This window comes from Budorcas taxicolor, chromosome 2 (assembly GCF_023091745.1).
Source record: "Budorcas taxicolor isolate Tak-1 chromosome 2, Takin1.1, whole genome shotgun sequence".
Taxonomy (NCBI): Eukaryota; Metazoa; Chordata; class Mammalia; order Artiodactyla; family Bovidae; genus Budorcas; species Budorcas taxicolor.
The window spans coordinates 61763507-61787476 of NC_068911.1; the positions used below are offsets into that span (position 1 = coordinate 61763507).

General features: G+C 39.3%; 1 protein-coding gene across 8 annotated transcripts in view; it reads left to right on the forward strand.

The window, feature by feature from the left end:
* Positions 1-23970, forward strand: part of ZNF385B (zinc finger protein 385B) — a 352923-nt gene that overhangs the window by 310521 nt on the left and 18432 nt on the right. For all 8 annotated transcript variants that reach the window (XM_052655478.1, XM_052655486.1, XM_052655517.1 and 5 more), the window contains one exon: positions 4910-5072. In XM_052655478.1, the coding sequence (XP_052511438.1) occupies positions 4910-5072 (163 nt within the window). The remainder of the gene's footprint in view (positions 1-4909; positions 5073-23970) is intronic.

Genomic DNA, 23970 nt, shown 5'->3' on the forward strand with positions numbered 1-23970 from the left:
TCTAGTATATCTAACTATGGTATTTTAAGTGTCATGCTTTTATTTCAAATTATTAAATCTTCTATATAAATAATTTAGTTGTGCTATGAGGATAAGATTATAGTGTGCAGCAGAGGATAAAATCTGTGATGTAAAAGCAACAACGTTCTTATAGCCATCTATATTAAAGATGCCTACAAGTAGAACATTGTTTTTACTTGTGGAGCACTATGCTATATTTTCTGTTTTACACTGGATAATAATGCTGGATGCGGCAGCCTTTCCCCATTGTTTCTTTTATATGTCTGTGTTGTAGTGATACTGAAAAGCAGCTATGCCCAGGAAATGCTGCACAGTTCACAGGACTTCACTCCCCCAGCACATGCTGGTCCCTCTCCCTGAAATGCCTCTGCCTCCACACTGCCTCTTCAGAACTCCACCCTAGAAGTGGGGCACAGCTCTGATATTCCTTTTCCATGAAGCTTCCGCGGTCCTCCTCCAATCCAAAGAGGTTTACCTCTTCTCAGACTCCCATACTTCTTTGTTCCAGTTTATCTTCCATTTTATAGTTTCACTCTCTGTTGGGTTATAGTTATTTATACGTTCATCTTTTCTTCCAACTACCATTCTTGTGAGCAAGGGGCCTTTGTTTTTAATCTTTCACTATGTCTAGCATATGGCAGGTGCTAAGTAACTCCCTGTGAAATAATCAGGGTTTTTTTCCCCTTGTTAGTTTAGGCTGTTTTATGGTAGTTTGTTTGACATCTGTTTGATTTGGCATTTTAGTATATAGAGTATATACATTTTTTTTTTTCTGAAAAGTAACTGGACTCTGCTACTTCCCATCTAACACTGCTTAACACGTTGAAATCTAAGGTCTCAGAAAAATCAGATGCCAACAGTTTTAATGATATACTTTCTGTAATTAAGGGAACAGTTCCAGTGACATTTTAAGATGCAAAACAATTGGGTCTCTTAGTAAATAAATAGTTGAGGACTTCCTCCAGTGACTTTACTCTACTCCAGCCACTTGCCAGTGTATGTTTGGGCTGTTCTTTCTGCACAAAGAAAACTTAGTTCAGTGTCTTCTTTCAAGATCCTATCTACCTCTCTGCAGTCCAAAATAGAAATAAGGTAAAAAACAGATATGGGAGCTCAGTGAATTATCGAATTTCTCATTATTGCATTTTTATTTGTAAAGTAATGCATTATCTCATTATTTATCTTTTTTCTTTGGACCAGTAGGGTCCTAAGAGAAGTGGAGGACTTCAGAAAGTAAGGGGCCTTAGTAATAGAGATGAATGGAAGGAAAAAAATCCCAGGATGTCATCTCCTGTCCAAGCTATTCCTCTACCATTGGGTGGTCAGGTAGCTACTGGAGTGACCTCTGTAAGAATGAATTCCTGTGTGAAAGTCAGTATGATGCTTTGGGTAACTCTCTGATTTTGACAGTTCTTGGCAAGGGGTATATTTGATTACTGCCAGTTTAGGGTGTATAGAAGTACTTTGGGAAGGGAATCAGAAAACAAACCATTAGTGCTAGACAAATAGGTGTCTGCTGATTAGTCGCTGAGGTATAAAATAAGTCCATTTGGTTAGCCAAGTCACTCAGAAATGATACAAGAACCATCGCTGATCAGGCTTCATCGTCTTGCCTCATTCATAGGTTCTCTGGCTCTTGTCCTTGTTGCTTTCATTCCTCAATTAAGGAGATTCCCAGATAATGAAGTCAGGTTAATCATGTTGCTATTTAACAATGTCTCAGTTTCACTTGAAGATCTGCCCAGGATTTAGAAGCTGTTGACACCTCAGATACAGTACTGAGGATAGCAAAGTGCTGCTACCGAGAATACCACAGGGAACTGGGAAGATGCCAAGCATGAGTGAGTGGTGTCTGCCACTGTCTTAACTCGGGATCTTTCACAAACAGCAGCAAGCAGAGGTGAAGAAGGCTTGTTTCGCTTTTCTCAAGGCCCCAGAACTCAAAAGGAAAGTGAATCATGGCTCAAGAGAGCTCTTTCCATCTTGGCATCCAGTGAGGTGTCACTTATCTGGCTCTTTATCCCAAGGGCTAATTGATGCTGTTAGCTTTCTGCAAGGATGCCAGGAAATAATAATGAGGAAGTGACATTCCACTTATCTTGTGCTAGGAGGGTTTTTTTTTAGAGAACTTGTTTCTTTAGCCCAAGAACACTAAAGTAACATCTCACTATTTAGTGTACTTGGTAAGATGAATTACTAGGCGGTCTCCTGATGTCTTGTAGAAGTTGTTATATACCAAAGAAGCGGGCCTTTCTTGGCTACTCAACAGAAGGTTCAGGCCTAACGTACTATGTTAGTGTTGGTTTGGCCAAAAAGTTCGTTTGAGTTTTTCCATAACATCATACATAAAAGTCCAAATGAACTTTTTCAATCCAATAAATTTATTTCCATGAATTAAGAAGATATTCCCTACTCACAGAAACTTCTACTGAAGTATAATCCTTCACTTAGTCATTAAAAACAGTGTGCTTTGCATGTAATTTTTTACTTCTAATAAAATTATATTATGAATTTAGTCTATGTATATGTTTAAAGAGAGGATACATAGTTAAATGGGCTCCTTTAGTGGCTCACCGTTAAAGAATCTACCTGCCAACCAGGAGATGTGGGTTCGATCCCTGGGTCAGGAAGATCCCCTGGAGAAGAAAATGGCAACCCATTCCAATATTCTTGCCTGGCAAATCCCATGGCAGAGGCGCCTGGTGTGCAAAGGAGTTCTACAAGACTTAGTGACTGAAGCAACAACAATAACATGTAGTTAAATAGGGTTACACGTGGAAGCATTTCAGATCCGCAAAGTGGCTTCTACACCTACCTGTGTGACTTTTGATAAAGTATGTAACTTCTCATGCCCACTGTTCTATTTGTAAAGTGTTTACCAATAATTGTACCTACCTTACAGGGTATTATGATAATTATATGAGCGAACACATATAATACACTTAAAACCATTCTTGGCAGAGGCTCAATAATATTGGTCATTGTTGTTATTTCTTCATGTTATCAATTTTTAATTTTTATTTGTGTATTTTCTTAATTTATGCCTACCCAACAGTATTTGCTGGATTTAACCATTCTCAGATGTTAATAAAACTTAATATTACACTTTTTCCTCCCTTAGGATTGGATTTTTTTTTTCCTTGACAGAGAACAGCATGAGAAGTCCTTGAGCAAACCAACTAAGAACAATGATAAGTCAGTGACAGTCTACAATGATATTTATGAAAACATATTAAGAAAGTTAGGGACTAAGTATAGTCAATTCAAATCTGTTGACCTTGGGGGATCCAGGTTATGTGCTAGGAAAATCACATATTTAATTGAAATGTAGAAGTAAAACCTGCTCCTTCTGTCCATTGCCACATCTACCTACACACACGTGCCACACACACACACACACACACACACACACACACACACACTACCTGTATTCTGCTTGCTGAGGAAAATGGATGAAAACATGAATATTACCGTCTTCAAACACACACAGGTGTATATAAGGAAAACTGAAGTTTAAAAAGTTATTATTTTAGGAATCTTCAAACAGAAACTTTCACTTTTGCTTCTTATTTTATATAACAGGCTTATCAGCATCTTTACCTTTCTAACCAAGCTAATCTACCATATAATATATGTTTGTTTTTTTACATATAATATATGTTTTAGTTTGTTTATATGTTTGGGGTCTGTTTTAAATGAAATTGGAGCTGCTGCTGCTGCTGCTAAGTCGCTTCAGTCGTGTTCGACTCTGTGCGACCCCATATACAGCAGCCCACCAGGCTCCCCTGTCCCTGGGATTCTCCAGGCAAGAACACTAGAGTAGGTTGCCATTTCCTTCTCCAATGCATGAAAGTGAAAAGGGAAAGTGAAGTCACTCAGTCGTGTCCAACTCCTAGGGACCCCATGGACTGCAGCCTACCAGGCTCCTCCATCCATGGGATTTTCCAGGCAAGAGTACTGGATTTGGGGTGCCATTGCCTTCTCTGAAATTGGAGCAAATATACTTAATTCTTCAGTTAATATGTGCATTATACTAGATGCCAAAAAGGTAAAATCCTTGTTCTTTAGGTAGAGGAAAATTTTCCAGAAATCAGCAAATTGACTAAATGTTTTCTTGTTTTCCCATAACTTGTTTTTGTCTTTTGAAAATTTTTAATATTCACCTGCCTTGATCACTCTTCTTCTTTTCTTTTATTTAGTATTGAAGTCACAGTTTCACCTATGCTTTGTGTATACATGAATGTAATACTAACTGCTTTGACTTCCGAATCACATCTGAGGTCATAAACAAGCATTGTCCCTATTTCCTTTGTGGTTTATATTGTCTGTTCTTAGAACTGGAGTCATCAGAATGACACGTTAAGCACGCAGAGATGACTCCACAATGTAGTGCCATTTCCACTCACTAGCTGGTTGCTTTGTTACATCACTTGCTCTCAGAGCAGAGCCAAGAGGAATATAGGTGCAGGGAAGACAGATTTGTAGCTAAAGGGAAACTAAATGGAGTGGTCGTTTAAGGTCTTACCCGGGTAGGACACTCAAGGTGCTTGTTGTCAGCCAAACATTTGACAAGCAACCCCGATGGGCAGTGGTGGGAAGACATTAATGACAAAGTTCACCTTCATCCCGGTTTTGCCCTAACCCTTTTGTCCACTTGTATAATGTCTGGTTTTGAAAGACACAGATCCTCTGTGTTGTATAGAAGGTCTCAGTATGCACAAATCTCTTAGATACTGGTCTGCTACTCATTAAATGCCAAAAACGTAGTTGAGTGCTGAGCTATAAATGTCTGTGGTGCCTATGACTGAATGTATTTTTTCCTGCATGATCATCCATTGTGGTGTTTGTAAGTAGCAAAACAATGAGCCTGATTTGTTCTCCTTTGTAGAGCCAGGCCGAGGCCCACTACAAAGGAAGTAAACATGCCAAGAAGGTCAAAGCACTAGAGGCAACGAAAAATAAACCCAAAATGGTTTCTTCCAAGGACAGCGCAAAGGCTAATCCCAGCTGCTCCATCACTCCCATCACAGGCAACAACTCTGACAAATCAGGTCAATGACACTTTTTGTTCTTTACATTCTTTGTGTTCCTCCTGGTCCTCTGTCCCTACCCCGTTCTCTTCCCCTCCACTGTTGCATGTTACTCTCCATGATTTGTTTTTATAATATGAATATATTTCCTTCACAGGAAAGGTTGTGTGTTTGCACGGAATCTGAGCATTTGATATGTTACCATTCCATGTTGTTAAATATATACCTTTAAGTATATATGTGTGTGTGTAAATATATATATGCATGAAAATAAGTGGAAGCTTCTTGGTCACATTGTGTTTAGACAAAAATCAAGAAATGGGTCTAAAATACTGAGTTTATTATTCCCCTCTATTCATTTTATGTTTGGTTTTTGCAATGGACTTTTTCAGTCAAGAAATTCTTAAACTTGTTTATTAACAGACATTTTTTATATTTTCTTACCCCAGTAAAGGGGAGTTGAAGGGCAACAGAGTAAAGTTTTTTTGAGAGAGTAACACTATTAAGTGAATCTAGAAATGTGTCCAATAATAAAAGATATTGATTTTTTAAGGTCTTTGTAGACTTCCCCTCAGAGTTACAAATGAACTCAAAGATTTTAAAGGAACTTTTCACAGTTATGAACTGACTAAAACAACTTTATATAATCGGAAATGGGCTACTCATGGCCTACTTAAGAAGAGTCTCTATTTCATAGTCCCAGTGAATCAGCAGTTTTTCTGAGTAGGTTCAAACTGAATGACTCAGGAAGAAGAGAAAAAAATTGTATTTCTAGTGGGTATGCCATGAAATTGGATGTTTAATAGGCTTTCACACGTTCACAGCTGTAAGAAACGCCACAGGAAGAAGGAACCACCCCTATGGACCGTTGAACAGGGCCTTTTATTGGGCAGAACTCCTGGGGGCGGGTAAGCAAGGGAGCGAGGGGGGTCTGCGAAGCAAAGGGAGTCAGCAGAGTAAAGGGAGTCTGCGGGGGAAAAGGAGTCTGCGGAGTCTGCGAGGTGTAAGGGGTGGGGAAGGGGTTTTATAGCCCGGGCTGGGGCTCCCATATAAGGAAGAAAACACGGGCTCAGCGGTGATTGGTGTCCAAGGGCTCCGTGTCAGCTCCTGATTGGACGGCGAGGGCTTCGTGTCGGCTCCTGATTGGTCGGCTTGGTTGCCGGCCCATCTCCGGGGCTTGTCTGCAGCGCCCTCTGCTGGGACATGTCCCAACATGCCCAGGCATGCCTCAGCATGCCTGACCTTTCATCCTGACCTCGCCCTGACCTGTCATCCTGACCTCGCCCTGACCCTTCATCCTGACCTCGCCCTGACCTTTCAACAGCCACCTGTCAGCACCTAAGATGGAGGAGTCGTTGCAGTGACTGCCTATGAAGGAAAACTGAGAGAATGGTCCTTTTCTCCTATGTTTGACTCTCTCTTTAGGCACGTCTCTGTTGTTGGAAGCACTCAGACGCACACTGCCCTTCTGATTTCCTTCTGCTCTCCAAATCATTATAGAATTTCAGGAGGAGACTTAAGAATGCTTTCCTGTGGTTTCCTAGGGGCTTGAGAGAAAAACAAATCCATTTGTAAGAGGAGGATTCAGAAAACCCTCGTCGGACAAAGAGACTATGTAAAAAGGGACCATTATTGGTGAGGTCCCATAGATGCTGGTGCCCAAAGCTCTGAAGCCTGGAATGAATGAGCTGATTCAAACTTGGTGATAAAAGACTTTTATTCTCTGTGTGATAGGATCACTAAATCATGATACCTGATGAACAGATAATAAATACTAAATTATTACATCACACTTCTCCCCTTCTAAAGAACAAAACCTTTTTTTGCATATTAGCAAATTAATCTTTAACCCAGACTTATCAGTTATTAGAGTCAAATATTATCTCCAGTTTATAAAACAGCAAGCCACGGTGAGGTCCACTACCCAGTGTTTGGAAGACCAGGATCCATCATCTCTGACTTCCTGCCTGATTTCATTTTCTACAGGATATTGTTGCCTCTATGAAATAATATTCTGAGAAAGGTTTTCTTACCTGAATTGTGCTATTTATCCACAGTAGTCCTTATAAGCAAACTGATAAAAACAGTGGAGGTTATTGTCACTCTATTCCTTCAGCTTATTTAAGACTTTACAAATAATCATGTTTGCCTAGAAGGTAATAGGAATACACCAAGATCAAGCACAGTAGTGGTATAAACAAGGAAAGAGAACTGAGATCTAGAAGAACCCTAGGAGATGACAGTGGGGAGAGAAAAACATCTTAAGCCCAGAGTCTCTTCTCCAGTAGCTATGTGGTGGGCTTTAATCCCACATCCTCTGCTTCTTCTGCCACTCCCCTATGTATCCCCCAAAATACCTGTTGTCCAACAGTATTGACCTCACTCACCATGTCATTGTCCAGACTTGGATTAAAAGTCATGGAAGCTATATGTATTTGAGGGTTACCTCACTTTTCCATGTTTTTCATACTCAAAATCTTGATAAATTATTAGTCAAGTCATTGGTTAGGTCATTCAAATTACTTTTTTGTTTCTCCATGTTTTAAATATTAATACTAGTGAAACATTTAATTTGTCCTATTATATCTATAAAAGCAATACCAAAGCTGTTGAAAAATGCCACTATTTAAAAATAAAGTGGGTTATATTTGCTAGATACATGGTTTTTGTTTTTTTTTTTACCTTGAACTAAATGTTGGCTTCTAAGCAAGAATTTACACATGTGTCTTGTACAATTTTCAAGTTAGAAAATTATAAAGTTTGCCCAGATGGGAAATCTGGTCTAAATAATGTAATACAAAACCTATTGTTGACCACCTATTTCTAAATCCTTAAAAAGTTCCCTTTGTCATAACATTATTATGAGAGACAGTCATGACATTTTGGTAACTGGTTTTGATTTTGTTTAAAACCCCACTTTAGGAGAATAGGAGACCCAGGGACCACACCTTCATAAACAGTCTAGGTGGGTCACAGAGGGAAGGGGGAGGGAATAGGAAGGAGTGTGGTACTTAATTGACTGAAGTGTTTTATTTCAGACAACTCTGCCTGTAAGGAGTCAGCCAAAAAGTAGAGTAACAGTCACAGTGAGAAGTCGTGGTTGACTGATAATTCTTACAAGACTGAAATTCACTAGCATTGATTTTTTTCTTTTGAATGAAGAGTTCCTGTCAAGTGAGTTTAAGCAGTGTCTATGTGATTCTGAGATATCTGAGTAGAAAGGGAATATGCTAGTAACATGATGTCTCAGCTACCAGATTTCAAAATCCAGGCATTCAAAGCATCCAAAGGATTTAGTGATTCAATTTCCTTTCTCACATTTTAGCATCAGTAACTTAGTAATAGAGTATTGTTCAATGAGGGCAAATCCTGAGGAAGAGGAAATAGCCAGCTTTTAAGAGAGGGAGCTTCTGGGAGTACAGCATCTGGGGATTTACTGAAAATCAGTCAAGAAAAAAATATCATCTCAAAGAATCTGACAAGAAGTATGGGACTGACAGATGATATCACTTTACTCCCTGAGAACACAGATTATTTATTCTAAGAAGTGACCTAACAATCTTCTAAGAGCTAGAAAAGCCTTATTACCTGCTATTTTACCAACTGGGGCAACATTTTTTATGATGCATTTGGAGACATAATTTGATCATGTTGTGTCTGGATCTGAGATTTGTTATAATGAAACTATCAGATAAAAAAAGTTCAGGGTATTATCGGAAGCTTTCTCTCTTTTTTTCTTTCAAATCTGTAAAGAAAATGAGTTTAAACTACAGTAACAGGAATTTCATTTACTATAAGAAACTCTGACCACATGATTGAGAAAAGCTAAATATGTTTTATTTCAGGCAAGGATAGCTGTCCTATTCACTTTTTAGAAGTTAGAATAGAATTAAACATAAAATCCAAAGAAATAGCTTTCTAGTCTTCTAGGATTTATCCCCACTTTTCACGATGTATCAGTGGGAGTTCAAAACTTTGTAGGAGGGAGGATAAATGTGCTTTGAGAAAATTGGGGTCAAGACACAGCAAGCATTAGGGAGCTTCAGGAAGATGGCTAGAACATATTGGCCAGACACTCTACCCGAATTTCTTCCTGGAGTTCAAGTGTCATAATGCCATATGACAGTACACTTCCCTGTGATAATATGCCCCATATATCAAGTTGAATGCTCTTTGTGACAGCATTTAACCACTCATAGCAGACTCAAAAAACAGAGCCTTTGGAAAACCTTTTTTTGTGAAAATAATGAAATATTTTGATAGTCAACCTAGAGATAAAATATTGTGACAATTCAACCTAATGGTCCATATGTCTAGTCTTTGGCACAAGATTTTTTTAATTAATTAGGTATCAAGATGGGGAAAATACACGTCTAGCTCAAAGTATATAAAGCTATTTAAAACTAAACAGCTTTTAATCAGTTGCTGTCTAAAAAGATGAAAGCAGATGGAATGATTCAAAATGCTATAAATATATTTATAAATGCAATTAAGAGCAAAAGATGATGGAACCAACATGTTCTGCTTAAAATGTAACAATAGGAATACCTTGGGTTTGTTCTGTTTATAAAATCCCGTCGTGTAACTATTTCGTATGACCCTCTCAACAACCCGGTGACTGGTCAGGCTGAGACTAGTATCCCTCTTTCATACATGCACACAATAAACTCTATATCCATTTATTCACTCAGCAAGTATTTATTATCTATGCTAAGCTCAGTTCAGTTCAGTCTCTCAGTCATGTCCGACTCTTTGCAACCCCATGAATCCCAGCACACCAGGCCTCCCTGTACATCACCAACTCCCGGAGTTCACTCAGACTCACGTCCATCGAGTCAGTGATGCCATCCAGCCATCTCATCCTCTGTCGTCCCCTTCTCCTCCTGCCCCCAATCCCTCCCAGATAAGTAGTGTAGTGCATCTATAACATTTGCCATTTCTAGGGTACAACAATCAACAGAAAGACACTTTCTTGCTCCCAAGGAGCTTCCGAAGTAGTGGGGTTTTGTTCATTTTACCGTATTGTCTCCTAGGGCTACAAAGAAAAATAACATACAGTAGCCATCTTCAAGCTGCTCCCCAAAATATGGCAACATTGAAGGACCTGGGTCTTAGAAAAATGAAATGGCTTTGTGAGCTTGCACCACTCATATCCCAGTAGAGTCAGAGTAGGAACTTGGGGCTTCTTGTCCCATGCAGATTCCACTGTTCCCATTACTTCTAAACTTTCCTGACTTGGAAAAATTAATACAAGTGTCCCAATGGGCAAAGTCAGAAACCACTAACCCACTTTTTTAAGGACTATTGAGTAGGACTATGTATTACTTTTAAATTGTTTGCTGTCTCTTGGTATTTTTCGGCAGGAGAGGTGGCAGTGAAAGGGCCATTAAGCCTTTGTTTTATTGATAATCCTTCGTTTCTGTGCAATATGTTGTCTGTTTCATTTAACTGCAAGAGACCAAAGCTTTAGGAGTTAGAGATTTTTTTCAAGGACAAGTCTGAATGAAAACACTCATTTTAGGTACATGGCAAGTGTTCTCAAAGCTCCTGCTTGACAGCTGTTGACTTTATGTAACTGGAGGCAGACACACTCCTTGAGATAGAGGTCAGCAGAGGGCAAGAGCATCACCAATATGGCAGAGCCTTGGCTGCCTCCTCAGGGGTCCAGTGGATTTTCCTGAATATTGTCCACAATTGCAGTAGCATTTGGACCACCCCTCTAAAAGATTTCCACTGGGCTCAGAAACACTGTTTTGTTTATCCCTTATGTGTATGTGTGTGTGCAAGTCACTTCAATCCTGTCTGACTCTTTGTGATCCTATGGACTATAGCCCACCAGCCTCCTCTGTCCATGGGATTCTCCAGGCAAGAATACTGGAGTGGGTTGCCATGCCCTCCTCCATGGGATCTTCCCGACTCAGGGACTGAACCCACGTCTCTTGTGTCTCCTGCATTAGCAGACAGATTCCTTACCACCAGCGCCACCTGGGAAGCCCTGTTTATCCTATACCCATGACGATAACATGGAGATAGAGATGACAGCCCCAGAAAATACCTAAGAAGGAAGGAAAGAAGTGAGGACATCTCAAAACCTGTTTTAGTTTTCAGCATAATGTGCTTTTGCATGGTGGGAATTCCTCAGGTGTGAACCCAGAGCAGTTATCAACTAGTACATCAGTACGATTTGCCTGGAAAGGCTACAGTTCAGCTTTTTATGGTCATCCCATTACTTTATGAAACTGCATTTTTCAATTTTGTCGAAGAGTTTTTCTGCCAAAGATACAAATGGAAACCCTCGCCTCGTCATTTTTATGGGTTCCCCTGTGTGTTTCACAGTTTTTATGTGTTGTTACAAATGGGGCTAAGTTTCCCATCTGACAGCTTCTCATTTCCACAGACTGCTGCAGGACTCCATTGATTAGCCAGCAAGGCCTTTGTAAATGCCTGTTTCCCCCATTTCTGTCTCTCGCACCAAGACCTTGTGCTGTTGAGTAGAAGAAAATGATAGTTTTCTGCTTTGGCAGCATCTGTCATTTTTAGACAAGCGCCATCATAAGTTCGGCATGCATCTACCCAAATTCAGGAGGCCAAGATTTAGTAGCCCTCATAAAATAATAGATTAACTATATTATGACAAACATCTTAAGGCTGAAATTCTGGGATACAATCATGTAGAACATAAATTGAGTCCCATCTGTCTAAAGAGAACAGACCATTATACTAAAGCTCATATTTCCATGAAATGTACATATATCATTAAGACTTTCAAAGTCAATTTAAAAAATGAAACTGCCTCCATCTATGTCCGTGCACCTTGAGTTTGACAGCACCATCCTGCCAGGCAAGGCTGATGACTCTTATGTAGTCAAGTATTTGTCATCCTCTGGAAACTAACTTCTGAAACTTCTGAGCATTCTGTATTGCTTTAAAGTAATACCGAGCACTTATTGTCAGGCTCTCCACTTCTAAAAGTTATTTCCTAGTGTTGCTCTAAGAAAATGAACCAAAAGTTAAGACCAACGTATGATTTACTGAGGATCTGTTAACTTACGACTTACTGGGGATATGCTATAAACCATTATTTTAAGGCTTATATCATTATTAAAAATATTTCTCATCTTCAAACATATTTATTTTAACTGGCATTCATCTCTTTTTGATTACATTTATTTACAATTTTTCTGCATCAAATAGATATTGAAATATAAAAAGACTTTGTATGTACACTAAATTTTATAAATGTACAAACATAAATTCCCTTGAGATTTTAACAAAGATTATTACATTTTTATGACATTCAATTTATTTGCTTCGGGAAGAATTCTCTTATACTGACATATTTTCCTGAAATGAGTCAATCATGAAATAGAACAACTAAATAAATATTTGTAGATTCTGTTTGCAGAGCACTGGTTCTAGGTACTTTGGGGGATTCTGGGCAGTTCTGATGATGCTTATAGCCTAGTGCCACACAAATTTAACTCTATAATTAGATCTAAAAGTTTAGTGTTTTTCATAAAAACATTTCTAAAGTATTTTCCTTTTCCCTGACATCTCTCTCTGAGAATCAGGCTCACTGTCGTGGACACTGGGCATAGTTTTATGCAGTAATGGTTTGGTGCTCTCATTTCTATAGACCAGCATAACAATAAAACCTTCTATGGTGAAGAAAGTGATCTGTAATCTGGGTTGTCCAACACGAGTGCCATGAACTATTCGGCTCTTGAAATGTGGTTTGTGCTCCTGGGGAGCTGCATGTTTAATTTTATTTAGGTAGCCACATATGGCTACCATACTGCACAGCACGTGTATAGACTGTGGTACTTTTTGCTCTTTTGACTAGCTATGATTCTAGAGAAGGCATTCCCTTCTCTGAGACTCTCTTTTCTCATTGGTAAAGTGGGAGTAATGCCCTCCCTACAAAACAGTAATGTTGTTTGAATCAAATGAAATGATTGCAAAAGGACTTTGCAAAGTGTAAAGCATAATTAAAACAACTATTATTGATGTTCTTACAGTTATGGAGAGGGAGGTTGTTTTTGGTCCTCCTGTGGGGTCTTATTTCAGCTACTTTCAATGAGAGGTGACAGCTGCCCCTTGTGGTAGTCAGCTATCATTATCTTTTATTATGCTGCACCTAATATAGTATATTCTAGAAAACAGATAAAACAGATCCAAGCTTATTAGACTTATATGCAAAAAAATTACTTTAACAGCAGTACAACTGATAATTAATGTGTATCATTATATGCCTGGTTCAATTCAGTTCAGCCACTCAGTCATGTCTGACTCTTTGCAACCCCATGGACTACAGCACACCAGGCTTCTCTGTCCATCACCAACTCCCAGAGCCTGCTAAACTCATGTCCATTGAGTCAGTGATGCCATTCAACCATCTCATCCTCTGTCGTCCACTTCTCCCACTCTCAATCTTTCCCAGCATCAGGGTTTTTTCCAATGAGTCAGTTCTTCACATCAGGTGGCCAAAGTATTGGAGTTTCAGCTTTAGCATCAGTCCTTCCAATGAATATTCAGGACTAACTTCCTTTAGGATTGACTGGTTGGATCTCCTTGCTGTCCAAGGGACTCTCAAGAGTCTTCTCCAACTCCACAGTTCAAAAGCATCATTTCTTTGGCGCTCAGCCTTCTTTATAGTCGAACTCTCACATCCACATAAGACTACTGGAAAAAGCATAGCTTTGACTAGATGGGCCTTGCTCAGCAAAGTAGTGTCTCTGCTTTTTAATATGCTGTCTAGGTTGGTCATAGCTTTTCTTCCAAGGAGCAAGTGTATTTTAATTTCATGGCTGCAGTCACCATCTGCAGTAATTTTGGAGCCAAAAAAAATAGTCTCTCACTGTTTCCATTGCTTCCCCATCTATTTGCCATGAAGTGATGGGACCAGATGCCATGATCTCAGTTTTCTGAATGTTGAGTTTTAAGCCAACTTTTTCATCGCTTTAAGAATTTTCCACAGTTTGTTGTAATCTGCACAAAGTACCAACGTCTAAACATTTTATATAGATTATCTTATTTAATTATAAAAATCCTTTGAGGGATATTAGAACATGAGACCCAGAGAGGGGAAAATGGCTCAGAGTCATTCAGATGAAAAGTACTTTCAAGGTCTCACCCAGGTGATCTCTCAAATTCACTACCATGATACACTGCCTTTAGATGAAGATTCATGAACTTTACTGTACATGCTTTTTGAAGACTGTTTGAGATCTTTTTCACTGGGTCTGACATCTCAGAAATGTGGGTTATTTCTTTCCCCATTCTACTTTACAACTGTTTTTTAAAAATCAATTTTTGAGTAGCTCTGGATAAAGATATAGTAACCAAGGCATGATTCTTGAATACCTTTACCTACCTAGCATGTAGTAGAAAGAGCATAAGCTTGTTTATTTCCACCTCTCACTGAATGTTTTACTCTGACTAAGTAATGTTCATTGACCTTCTCTTTCCCCATCCATAAAATGGGGGAGCTGATATCTACTTCCCACGATTGTTGTCAGGAATAATGAGTCAATAAATGTGCCTGGCTCACTGAAGACACTGTCCTTTTGAGTTTATGACCATTTCATGCCATGCAACAGTGACCTACACTTGCATCCCTTTATGTGCTTGTTTTATTGTTGTTATTGTTTAGTCTGACTCTTTTGCAACCCCATGTACTATAGCCCACCAGGCTCCTCTGTCCATGGGATTTCCCAAGCAAGAATACTGGAGTGGGTTGCCATTTCCTTCTCCAGGGTATCTTCCCAACCCAGGGATCAAACCCGAGTCTCACTGCAGGCAGATTCTTTACCACTAAGCCATAGCGAAGCACTTGATTTATTAGCTCAGTTCAATTATTTGCATTTTTGTCTTCATTCCAGGACATTAGGGTCTGATGAACCTGAACTCTCCCAGTGGGACATTTAAAGATGTGGAAGGACCCTTCTTGCTCTTCTGTGCATATTTGTGTAATGCAGGAAATGTCTTTCTACCTGTCTCCCACTGGTTAACATATCATCCATTATGTCCCCTGCAGATGCTGGTATTGCATCCTGCACACAGCAGTCACATAGTCAGCATATATTAGACTATTATCATTAAGAAGAATTTAATGGGGTAAGCTCTGGTACCCGCCCCCCCCCCCCCCCCCCCCCCCAGAATATGAACAGGGCAGCAAGACGCTGCTGCTGCTGCTAAGTCGCTTCAGTCGTGTCCGACTGTGCGACCCCATAGATGGCAGCCCATCAGGCTCCCCCATCCCTGGGATTCTCCAGGCAAGAACACTGGAGTGGGTTGCCATTTCCTTCTCCAGTGCGTGAAAGTGAAAAGTGAAAGTGAAGTCGCTCAGTCGTGTCCGACACTCAGCGACCCCATGGACTGCAGCCTTCCAGGCTCCTCCATCCATGGGATTTTCCAGGCAAGAGTACTGGAGTGGGGTGCCATTGTCTTCTCCAACAAAACACTGGTTAGCTGGTTAGCTCTTTTTCTTCATATTCAATAAGACGGAAGCCCCAAATGATGACCAACAGTCATCACTGGATTGGTCAATAATAGGGTAACATTTTTGTTGAAAAGGATAACATAAAAAACTTCTCTTTAACTCAAAATGTAGTAATTTCCACATGGAGGAAAATATTTTATTTGTTAACAGAGAACTAAGGACAAAGATATTGTGCTAGGGAAGACAAATTGTTTTACCTTAGATATAGTCATTTTGTTAGTTAAATGGGCAAAACACATTGAAGCCTCTATCTGAAGTTCAAATATTTGAACTAAGTCAACTAAGTCAATAATCTGTTCTATGTGTAGCTAGGGTATTAAAACAAGGGACAACCCAAAACAACTTCATGTATTGAGGGAGAAAATTGAGTACTACTCATGAAGAAGCAGCCTAGCCTGAAGCCCAGGTTGGCTACTGAGATGAAAGGAGTAGGAGGGAACGTGGAATCAGAAGGAGAAACACAGCCCTGCCTGACAAGTCCCTGCTGGCATGTATGCCTGTAAATAAGGAGAAATCTGTCAGCCCCATACATTTTATTTCTAACATCTTGCAAAAAATTCTTAGTATTTAAATTTTTGTTTCTTGTATGCTATTAATATATTAATTACTTAGGCTCTAGAAAGTATGTTCTTTGTCCTTTCAATATGAAATGACATAATTCATGTCATAATAGAGATTATTTTATTCCTTGCTTTCAAATATTTGAACTTCAGATAGAGTCTTCAATGAATTTTGCCCATTTAACTAACAAAATGACTATATCTAAGGTAAAACAATTTGTCTTCCCTAGCACAATATCTTTGTCCTTAGTTCTCTGTTAACAAATAAAATATTTTCCTCCATGTGGAAATTAGTGTACTACATTTTGAGTTAAAGAGAAGTTTTTTATGTTATCCTTTTCAACAAAAATGTTACCCCATTATTGACCAATCCAATGATGACTGTCTAGCAAATGTCATTTTAAGTACTTTGAAAAATCGTTAGCAAATGTTCTATTTATGTTATTTATGGCATTTTAAATTGAGAGACTCCTTTTGGAAAGCAATGTCATAGAATAAATCAAGAACCATAAAAATGTTCATTCCCATAGATGAATTAACTCCCCTTCCTGTAATTTATACTAAGGAAATAATCCTAAATACAAAGCAAGAAAAATAAAATGATATACATGAAGACATTCATCACAGCATTAGTAAAAACTGAAAACAAGATGATCAGCTAGGGAAATTATTTTTTAAAAGTACTTATACCCCATAGAATATTATGCTGCTTTAAAGCAAATAAAAGTAACAACATGAAACAAGAGAACAATACATTAAATCAAAAAGTTACAAAATATATTAAAGCATAAGTTAGAGAATGGTTTTTTGGTGCATGTATTTACACATATGTATTGAGTTCCCATAGGTATCCAGCCTGACACTACACACTGGATACATGATAGTGAACTGGGCCAGTGTGGGCTTTGCCCTCATTAGAGCATCCAGCTGGAAGGGTACTACTGAACAGATGATGATAAGGTTGACAGAAAGAAAGGGATGCTGACCTAGTCTGAGAACGAAGGAAGAGCTTAGGCAGGAGACTGAAGCTATCTCTGTCTGTTGGGAGAGACACAGAGGCTCTGGTTAGGGGTGGAGGGAAGAGGATTCTCCGAAAAAGGACCAGTACTGCATACAACGGAAGATGTGAAAGACTGCCCTATTTAAACATCTGAGACAATGAAAGAACACTTGGGGACAAGAGAAGGAATTCAGGATGTTGGTGAGAAAGTAGTTGAAATGATGGCGAGGGACAGAAATGAAGGTAGTATGAGCACAGTGAAGTGATGGGCCTAAACACAATGGTTCTTTTTCTAATCTTTTAATTTTTTATTCTGTTATTAACTTATTTATTTGGCTGCTTTCAGTTGTGGCATGAGGGATCTTTAGTTGCAGTATGCAGACTCTTAGTTGTAGCATGTGGGATCTAGTTCCCTTATCAGGGACTGAACCCGGGCTCCCTGCTCTGGGAGTGCGGAGTCTTAGCCACTGTATTCCTGTGGCTGACTAGTGAAGCCTGTTCTCTGAATGGTGTTTTTAAACCCATAAAATGAAATTTATAGTTTTACAAAGGAAACCAATTGTATTAAAATACCATTGTCAATGTTTGTTATGATACAGTATTATACCAATAATGCATTAAATAAGATCTAACAGCTGGTCTAATATCTGCCATAATTTTGAAGTGTTGCTAAACAGTATTTAACCTTTCTATGACAACTGTGATATCTCATTTAAAAATATCTGACATGTATGAGTGACAAAGGCAAATGTATTACCCAGACTGCTGTAGTTTGTTGCCTTCATTTATAATTGAAGGATATGGTGAATTTCAGTTAGACATAAATGAAAATATATCTTTTTGTCATCCAAGTTCATGGATCCTGAGAACTCATGGACCCCTTGGAAGTCCACAGACCCCACTTTAAAAACTCCTGCTTAGTGTTTAAGAAGATTGTGGGTTTGTTGTTGTTGTTTTTTTTCTCTCTATTCTCCACATACCATATTACTTGCAAAAGAGCTTCTTCTAATGGGTTGATGGAGCGTCCTTTCTATGACGTCTTTTCTAGCATCCTACTGGTGGCTCAGTAGTAAAGAATCTGCCTGCAGTGCAGGAGACGTGGGTTTAAGATGCTGGTTCAAACCCTGGATGGGGAAGATGCCCTGGAGAAGGAAATGGCAACCCATTCCACTATTCTTGCTTGGGAAATCCCATGGAGAGAGGAGCCTGGTGGACTATAGTCCATGGGGTCGCAAGAGTAGGATGCAACTTAGAGCTAAACCACCACCACAACCAATGACTTAATGAGGTTTATATACCTTGGGGCACAGGTGGGCAGGAAAGAAACTCTTAGCCATTTGTTTTGTATTATAGTTGGGAAGCTCACAGTCTGCAGTACAATGTCATATCTCTTTCCTCCTCAATTTCATCGTGGTCACAGTCATAAGCCCCCATGTTGCAGTACCCCTAACCATGATGAGACACCCTAGACAAACCCCTTTAGAGATCAGGCTTCTTAAATCAATCTCACCTTTTTAAAGGAGACTTTCTCTGGTCGACAGACTTTTTCCTGCAACCTGTATGTCTTAAATATAAAGCTGGTTATGACAACTTTGCAATAAAGCAGCAGATTGAATTTAGATACAAATGCTAGTTTTGAAATGGAGAAGTATGATTGCCTTTTAGTGATATATTTTTGAGGGGTTGGTAGTTTCCTTAAACCTGGGCAGTCCAGCCCCTGAAAGTCTACACAGTCTCCTTAGGGCAGGCAGTACCCAGCTAAGTCCATGCAGAATAAAAGCCTGTACCTGTCTCCTTGGAACAGCCTAAGGCACTAAACTTGTTGGCTGACAATGTTTTATACATTATTAGGTAAAGATAGACATTGTAGGTGAGGACTCAGTTTCCTCAGTATCTCTCAGGCTGACCTTTCCATCATCAGTGTGCTCCTCACCCTGCCTGGAGCCTCAAAGCTAAGCCTAAAGTCTGCATTCCTAAAGAAAGGAAGAAGGTGGGAGGAAGAGAATTCAAATGTCCCCCTTGTACCTTGTGAATGTTTCCTCTGTGAAGGGCCATTAGTTTAGAAGAAAAAGAACCTGTTCCTCATTCCACCTAGAAAATTGGTTTTTAATCTTTTTCCTGGCTTTTGAATCGCTACTGGACCTACTCCCCGGGGGATTTGATTTGAGTGACATGAGTTACTTATTCTGTTTTCCATAATAAAGCTGCCTCAGAAATAACTGTGTCACACCTCTTGATGACAAATCAGAAAAGGGGCAATTTTTTAACCTGAAGAAGTCGAAATATGATTTCTCTATTGTATAAGTCAAATGACTGGAAAACTATACAAAATAGGAAAAAGCTGTTCATTAGATTCAAGGTCTAGCAAATAAGCCCTCTTTTGTGCTCACTTAGAAGTGACAAGTTCACTATATCAGTGCCAGCTCACTGATACAGAGTATAAGCTGCCAACTTCCAGCATGGAGATATTTGGAGATGCCACTGTTTTATCTGAGTGCAAGACTGGCAGCTTCTACTCTCCGATAAAGTGGCACAAGGGACAATGGAGCAGGTGTCATGTGGTGCTCAGACAAGGAGGGCAGTGATAATCATTTCATTGGGTCACAAAATCACTGAGGAGGGTGTAGCCCATTGGCCAGAACCTGATTGACACAGGCTTTCAAATGGAAAGGGCAGGGATGTCCTCAGTCACTACTGAGCCTGGCAGAAAATTACAGCACAGGACCTGTTTTGAACTTATAAAATTAGCCACCTGACTGATGGATCCTAAGTTACTTAAATACGCTTTTTTTTTAAATCGTAAGTGCATGCACATTCCGATTCAGTAGAGTCACTTTTATTTATAGATAATTTCCCGTGCTTCCAGGATTAGTCTAAAGGCCAAGATATGAAAATTAGACATAAACATAGTTAATTAGGAATTAGCAAGCTTCACAGTGATAAACCATGCTTGAAGAGACAGGATTTCTGGAATTTAGCTAGAGCCATGGTAACGTGGCATGAGATGAAAAGGGCCCGCAAGCATCATATTGACCCAATGTATAATATTTTAGTGCTATGAGAATTTCATAAACTAGCTTTCATTTCCATGTCAGTACTTAGCTTTTTGGTGTTTTTGAGCTTGTCATGCAAGTCCTTTGCTTCGTTTTACATATCATAAGCCATACGGAGAATTCTATATGGCTCATTCTTTCCACTTTCAAACTGGTCCAACAATTCACCCTCAAGTGGGGCACTGAGATCAACATTTTCCAATGAGAAGTCTTGTGACTATCAAAGCAGGTGAGCTAACTAGCAGGTGTTGTGAAATAAGTCAAACAATACTATACTACATGGGTAACCCTTGTGGACATTTGGAATTAGATCAAGTCCAAATGAGGCTCCTAGGTGGAGGAGGCCTAAATGGGTGACTATAGGACTCAGAGTATACTGGGTCAGTCTCAGGCCACCTGCTAACGATTATGTGTCTTAGGGATTTGGGTTGGTCATGAGTGGTATCATCACTAGGATACAAAACCTGCATCTGTTATCTAAAAGGGTGAGGAAAGTTAAATAATACCACAAGACATAGTACTTGGAATTTCTTAAAGAGCATTGTTGCGTAAGTTTATCAATCATGTAATTGTTGATAACTCAGATGAGTATCAGGTCAGTTCAGTCGCTCAGTCATGTCCGACTCTTTGCAACCCCATGAACCGCAGCACGCCAGGCCTCCCTGTCCATCACCAACTCCTGGAGTCCACCCAAACTCATGTCCATCAAGTCAGTGATGCCCTCTCATCCTTTGTCATCCCCTTCTTCTCCTGCCCTCAATCTTTCCCAGCATCAGGGTCTTTTCAAGTGGGTTAGCTCTTCGCATCAGGTGGCCGAAGTATTGGAGTTTCAGCTTCAATATCAGTCCTTCCAATGAACACCCAGGACTGATTCCTTCAGGATGGACTGGTTGGATCTGCTTGCAGTCCAAGGGACTCTCAAGAGTCTTCTCCAACAGCACAGTTCAAAAGCATCAATTCTTTAGCGCTCAGCTCTCTTCACAGTCCAACTCTCATATCCATACATGACCACTGGAAAAACCATAACCTTGACTAGACAGACCTTTGTTGGCAAAGTAATGTCTCTGCTTTTCAATATGCTATCTAGGTTGGTCATAACTTTGCTTCCAAGGAGTAAGCGTCTTTTAATTTCATGGATGCAATCACCATCTGCAGTGATTTTGGAACCCAAAAAAATAAAGTCTGACACTGTTTCCGCTGTTTCCCCATATATTTGCCATGAAGTGATGGGACTGGATGCCATGATCTTCATTTTCTGAATGTTGAGCTATAGGCCAGCTTTTTCACTCTCCTCTTTCACTTTCATCAGAAGGCTTTTTAGTTCCTCTATTGAGTTAGACTCAGATGAGTATAGTATGATGTAATTTGTTACCGACTGCTTATGGTTACTGATTGGTCAGGTGGGTTGTTGGGCTACAAACCTCTGATGAGTTTCCAAACACAAAGAGCCCATGAGAAATCTTCCTGAGACCCAGACACCAGTTAAATTGCAAAGAGGTCTGGCTATATTTTTGTGATATTTGTGTTTTCACATGTACTTTAAATTTTCTGGCTAAGGTACACGCTTATTATTTATATGTAAGTTTGTGTAGGATTCCTAAAGATATATATGCATTGATATTTGATATGCATATATAAACATATATATAAAACCTTTGGAAATAATTATTCAAGTACTGTACATAATCAATGGCTGAAATGTATTTATCCATTCTATCTATATTCATTTCACTAGTTATGATTTGGCTGTTAACAGTGGATTTTTCTAGTATTTTTACTTGTGAGGCTAGAAAACACTGCAATGAGTTAAATATTCCTTACTTCAAAAAACTTATTGTCCACCTATGGTTTTCTGAATGTTGGACACAAAAATGAATTAAAACATTGTTCTAGAGCATAAGAATATCTCTATCCCGGTAATAAATTTAAGTGTGAAACATTGTAGTTAGTGTGAGATCAAAATATAATTATATGAAGAGGATTATGAGAACGTAGAGCAGGAGTTGAGAGGGAAAGACTTGGAGAGTAGACTGGAAGTAACAATATCTCTAAAGAAGTTTTATGATGATCCAAGGAGGATAAAATGGGGGCCTGAAATGAGGCAGGGGCAGATGGTAGATGCTGAATAAATGTCTATGGGATGAAAAGGTGAATAAGGCTACAGAAGAGGTATTTAGGAGGTAGTATCAATAAATTTTGGTCATTCATTAAATGTAGAGGATAAAAGAGGAAAGAATTCAGGAGTGTTTGCTGACAATTCTAATACAACTGGAAGGTCATCAATTGACGGGCACTTCTTGGAAGCGTTCCTATGTGAAGCAGCTCATTCATTCAGTATCTGGCATGTTGAGTTGGAAATACCCAGAAATATATGTCCACAGACTGTTAGGGAAACGGAGGGGGGTGGTTTATGAACCTGTAGAACTTTGACCTGTGATTTTAGGAGTCTCTGTCAGTGTGGTAGAGGAAGTCACTGGAGTGAATTAGATCACATAATGCACAAAGAGGACAACAAATGACCTTGAGGGATGCCAACACCTAGAGGCAGGCAGAAGAATAGGAACTGATGAACAAGTCCTGGATGAGCTTTTATTGAGGCTGAAGGAGAACCAGGCAAGGGCAGGGTAGTGGACATCAAGTGGGTAGAGCATTTCAGAAAGGAACTTGTATGCCCAGTGCAAGAGAATACTAAAGAGAGACCACTGGCTTCTGCAGATGGGTAAGGATAGACAGGGAGAGAGGAACGGGAAAGGGCCACTGCACAGGACCACTGCAAGTTCAGTGCCAAAAAAAGATAAATGGAAAGCTCCATGAGAGAACCAAGTCAGAGGCTTTGGAACATGAAAATGTTAGCATTTTGTAAACAGAAAGAACCTAATAGAAACAAAATAGAGCTACAGGAAAGAGAGAAGAGATTTAAAAGATAGATAGTCCAGGTGGAAGCACTTACCTTTCCTCAGAGATGCAAACAAAATAGGTGCAGAGAAGAGAAACTGTAACATCAGTGGGAAATTCATCCAGCTGGGCCATTTTTCTCAGGAATGGAAGGCCAGACATTTGCTCATGAGAGATTTGCAGTGTTTATAATAGAGGACTTAAGAAAAAGGGTAAACCTGCCTTGGGCAAGCTGACTGGTTGTGTATATTTCCTTTATAGAATCACTTGTTTTCCCATTTGTCTGATTTATTGACATTTTCTCCAGGTATATAACTTTGCTACTATATATATTTCTAATTAAGCAAATCTAATCTGTAAATTTACAGAATTTAAAAATGTGTATGTTGTTATTCCATTACCAAAAGAGCTCTACTTTCCAAAAAAAAAAATTCTTTTAAATAGTGCATTCAAATTATTACTAGATTTTCCAAGAACTTTTTGCATATCACCTTCTAAGAAAACATCTAATAAATAAAGAGAGGCAAACTGTTATATCCAAACATTATCTGCAATGTAGGTCTTCTCTTCCTGCTCTTTTAACAGCTGCAGTCCTGTTAGACTACAAATGAATCCTCATTTCTTTGTGCATCTACTGATACAGTGATGATGCTCCAGCATCTGTACATCTCTAATTACATTTTGTTTTGCAAAGAACTCCAAGGTACCAAATTGGCTTCATCTTGCAGTTCGTATGCTACTGCTTCCTCACCTCCCTCACACATCCATTAACTGTCTTAATGGAATTCTATCTTAAACTTTAAAACGTGTCATCAGTTGGTGGTTTCTATCATCTGTACTGTGTCAGAGCATAGATAAGAAGTAGACAAGTGAGGCAGAGGCTTAAGAAGTCTTCTGCAGCACACAAGTT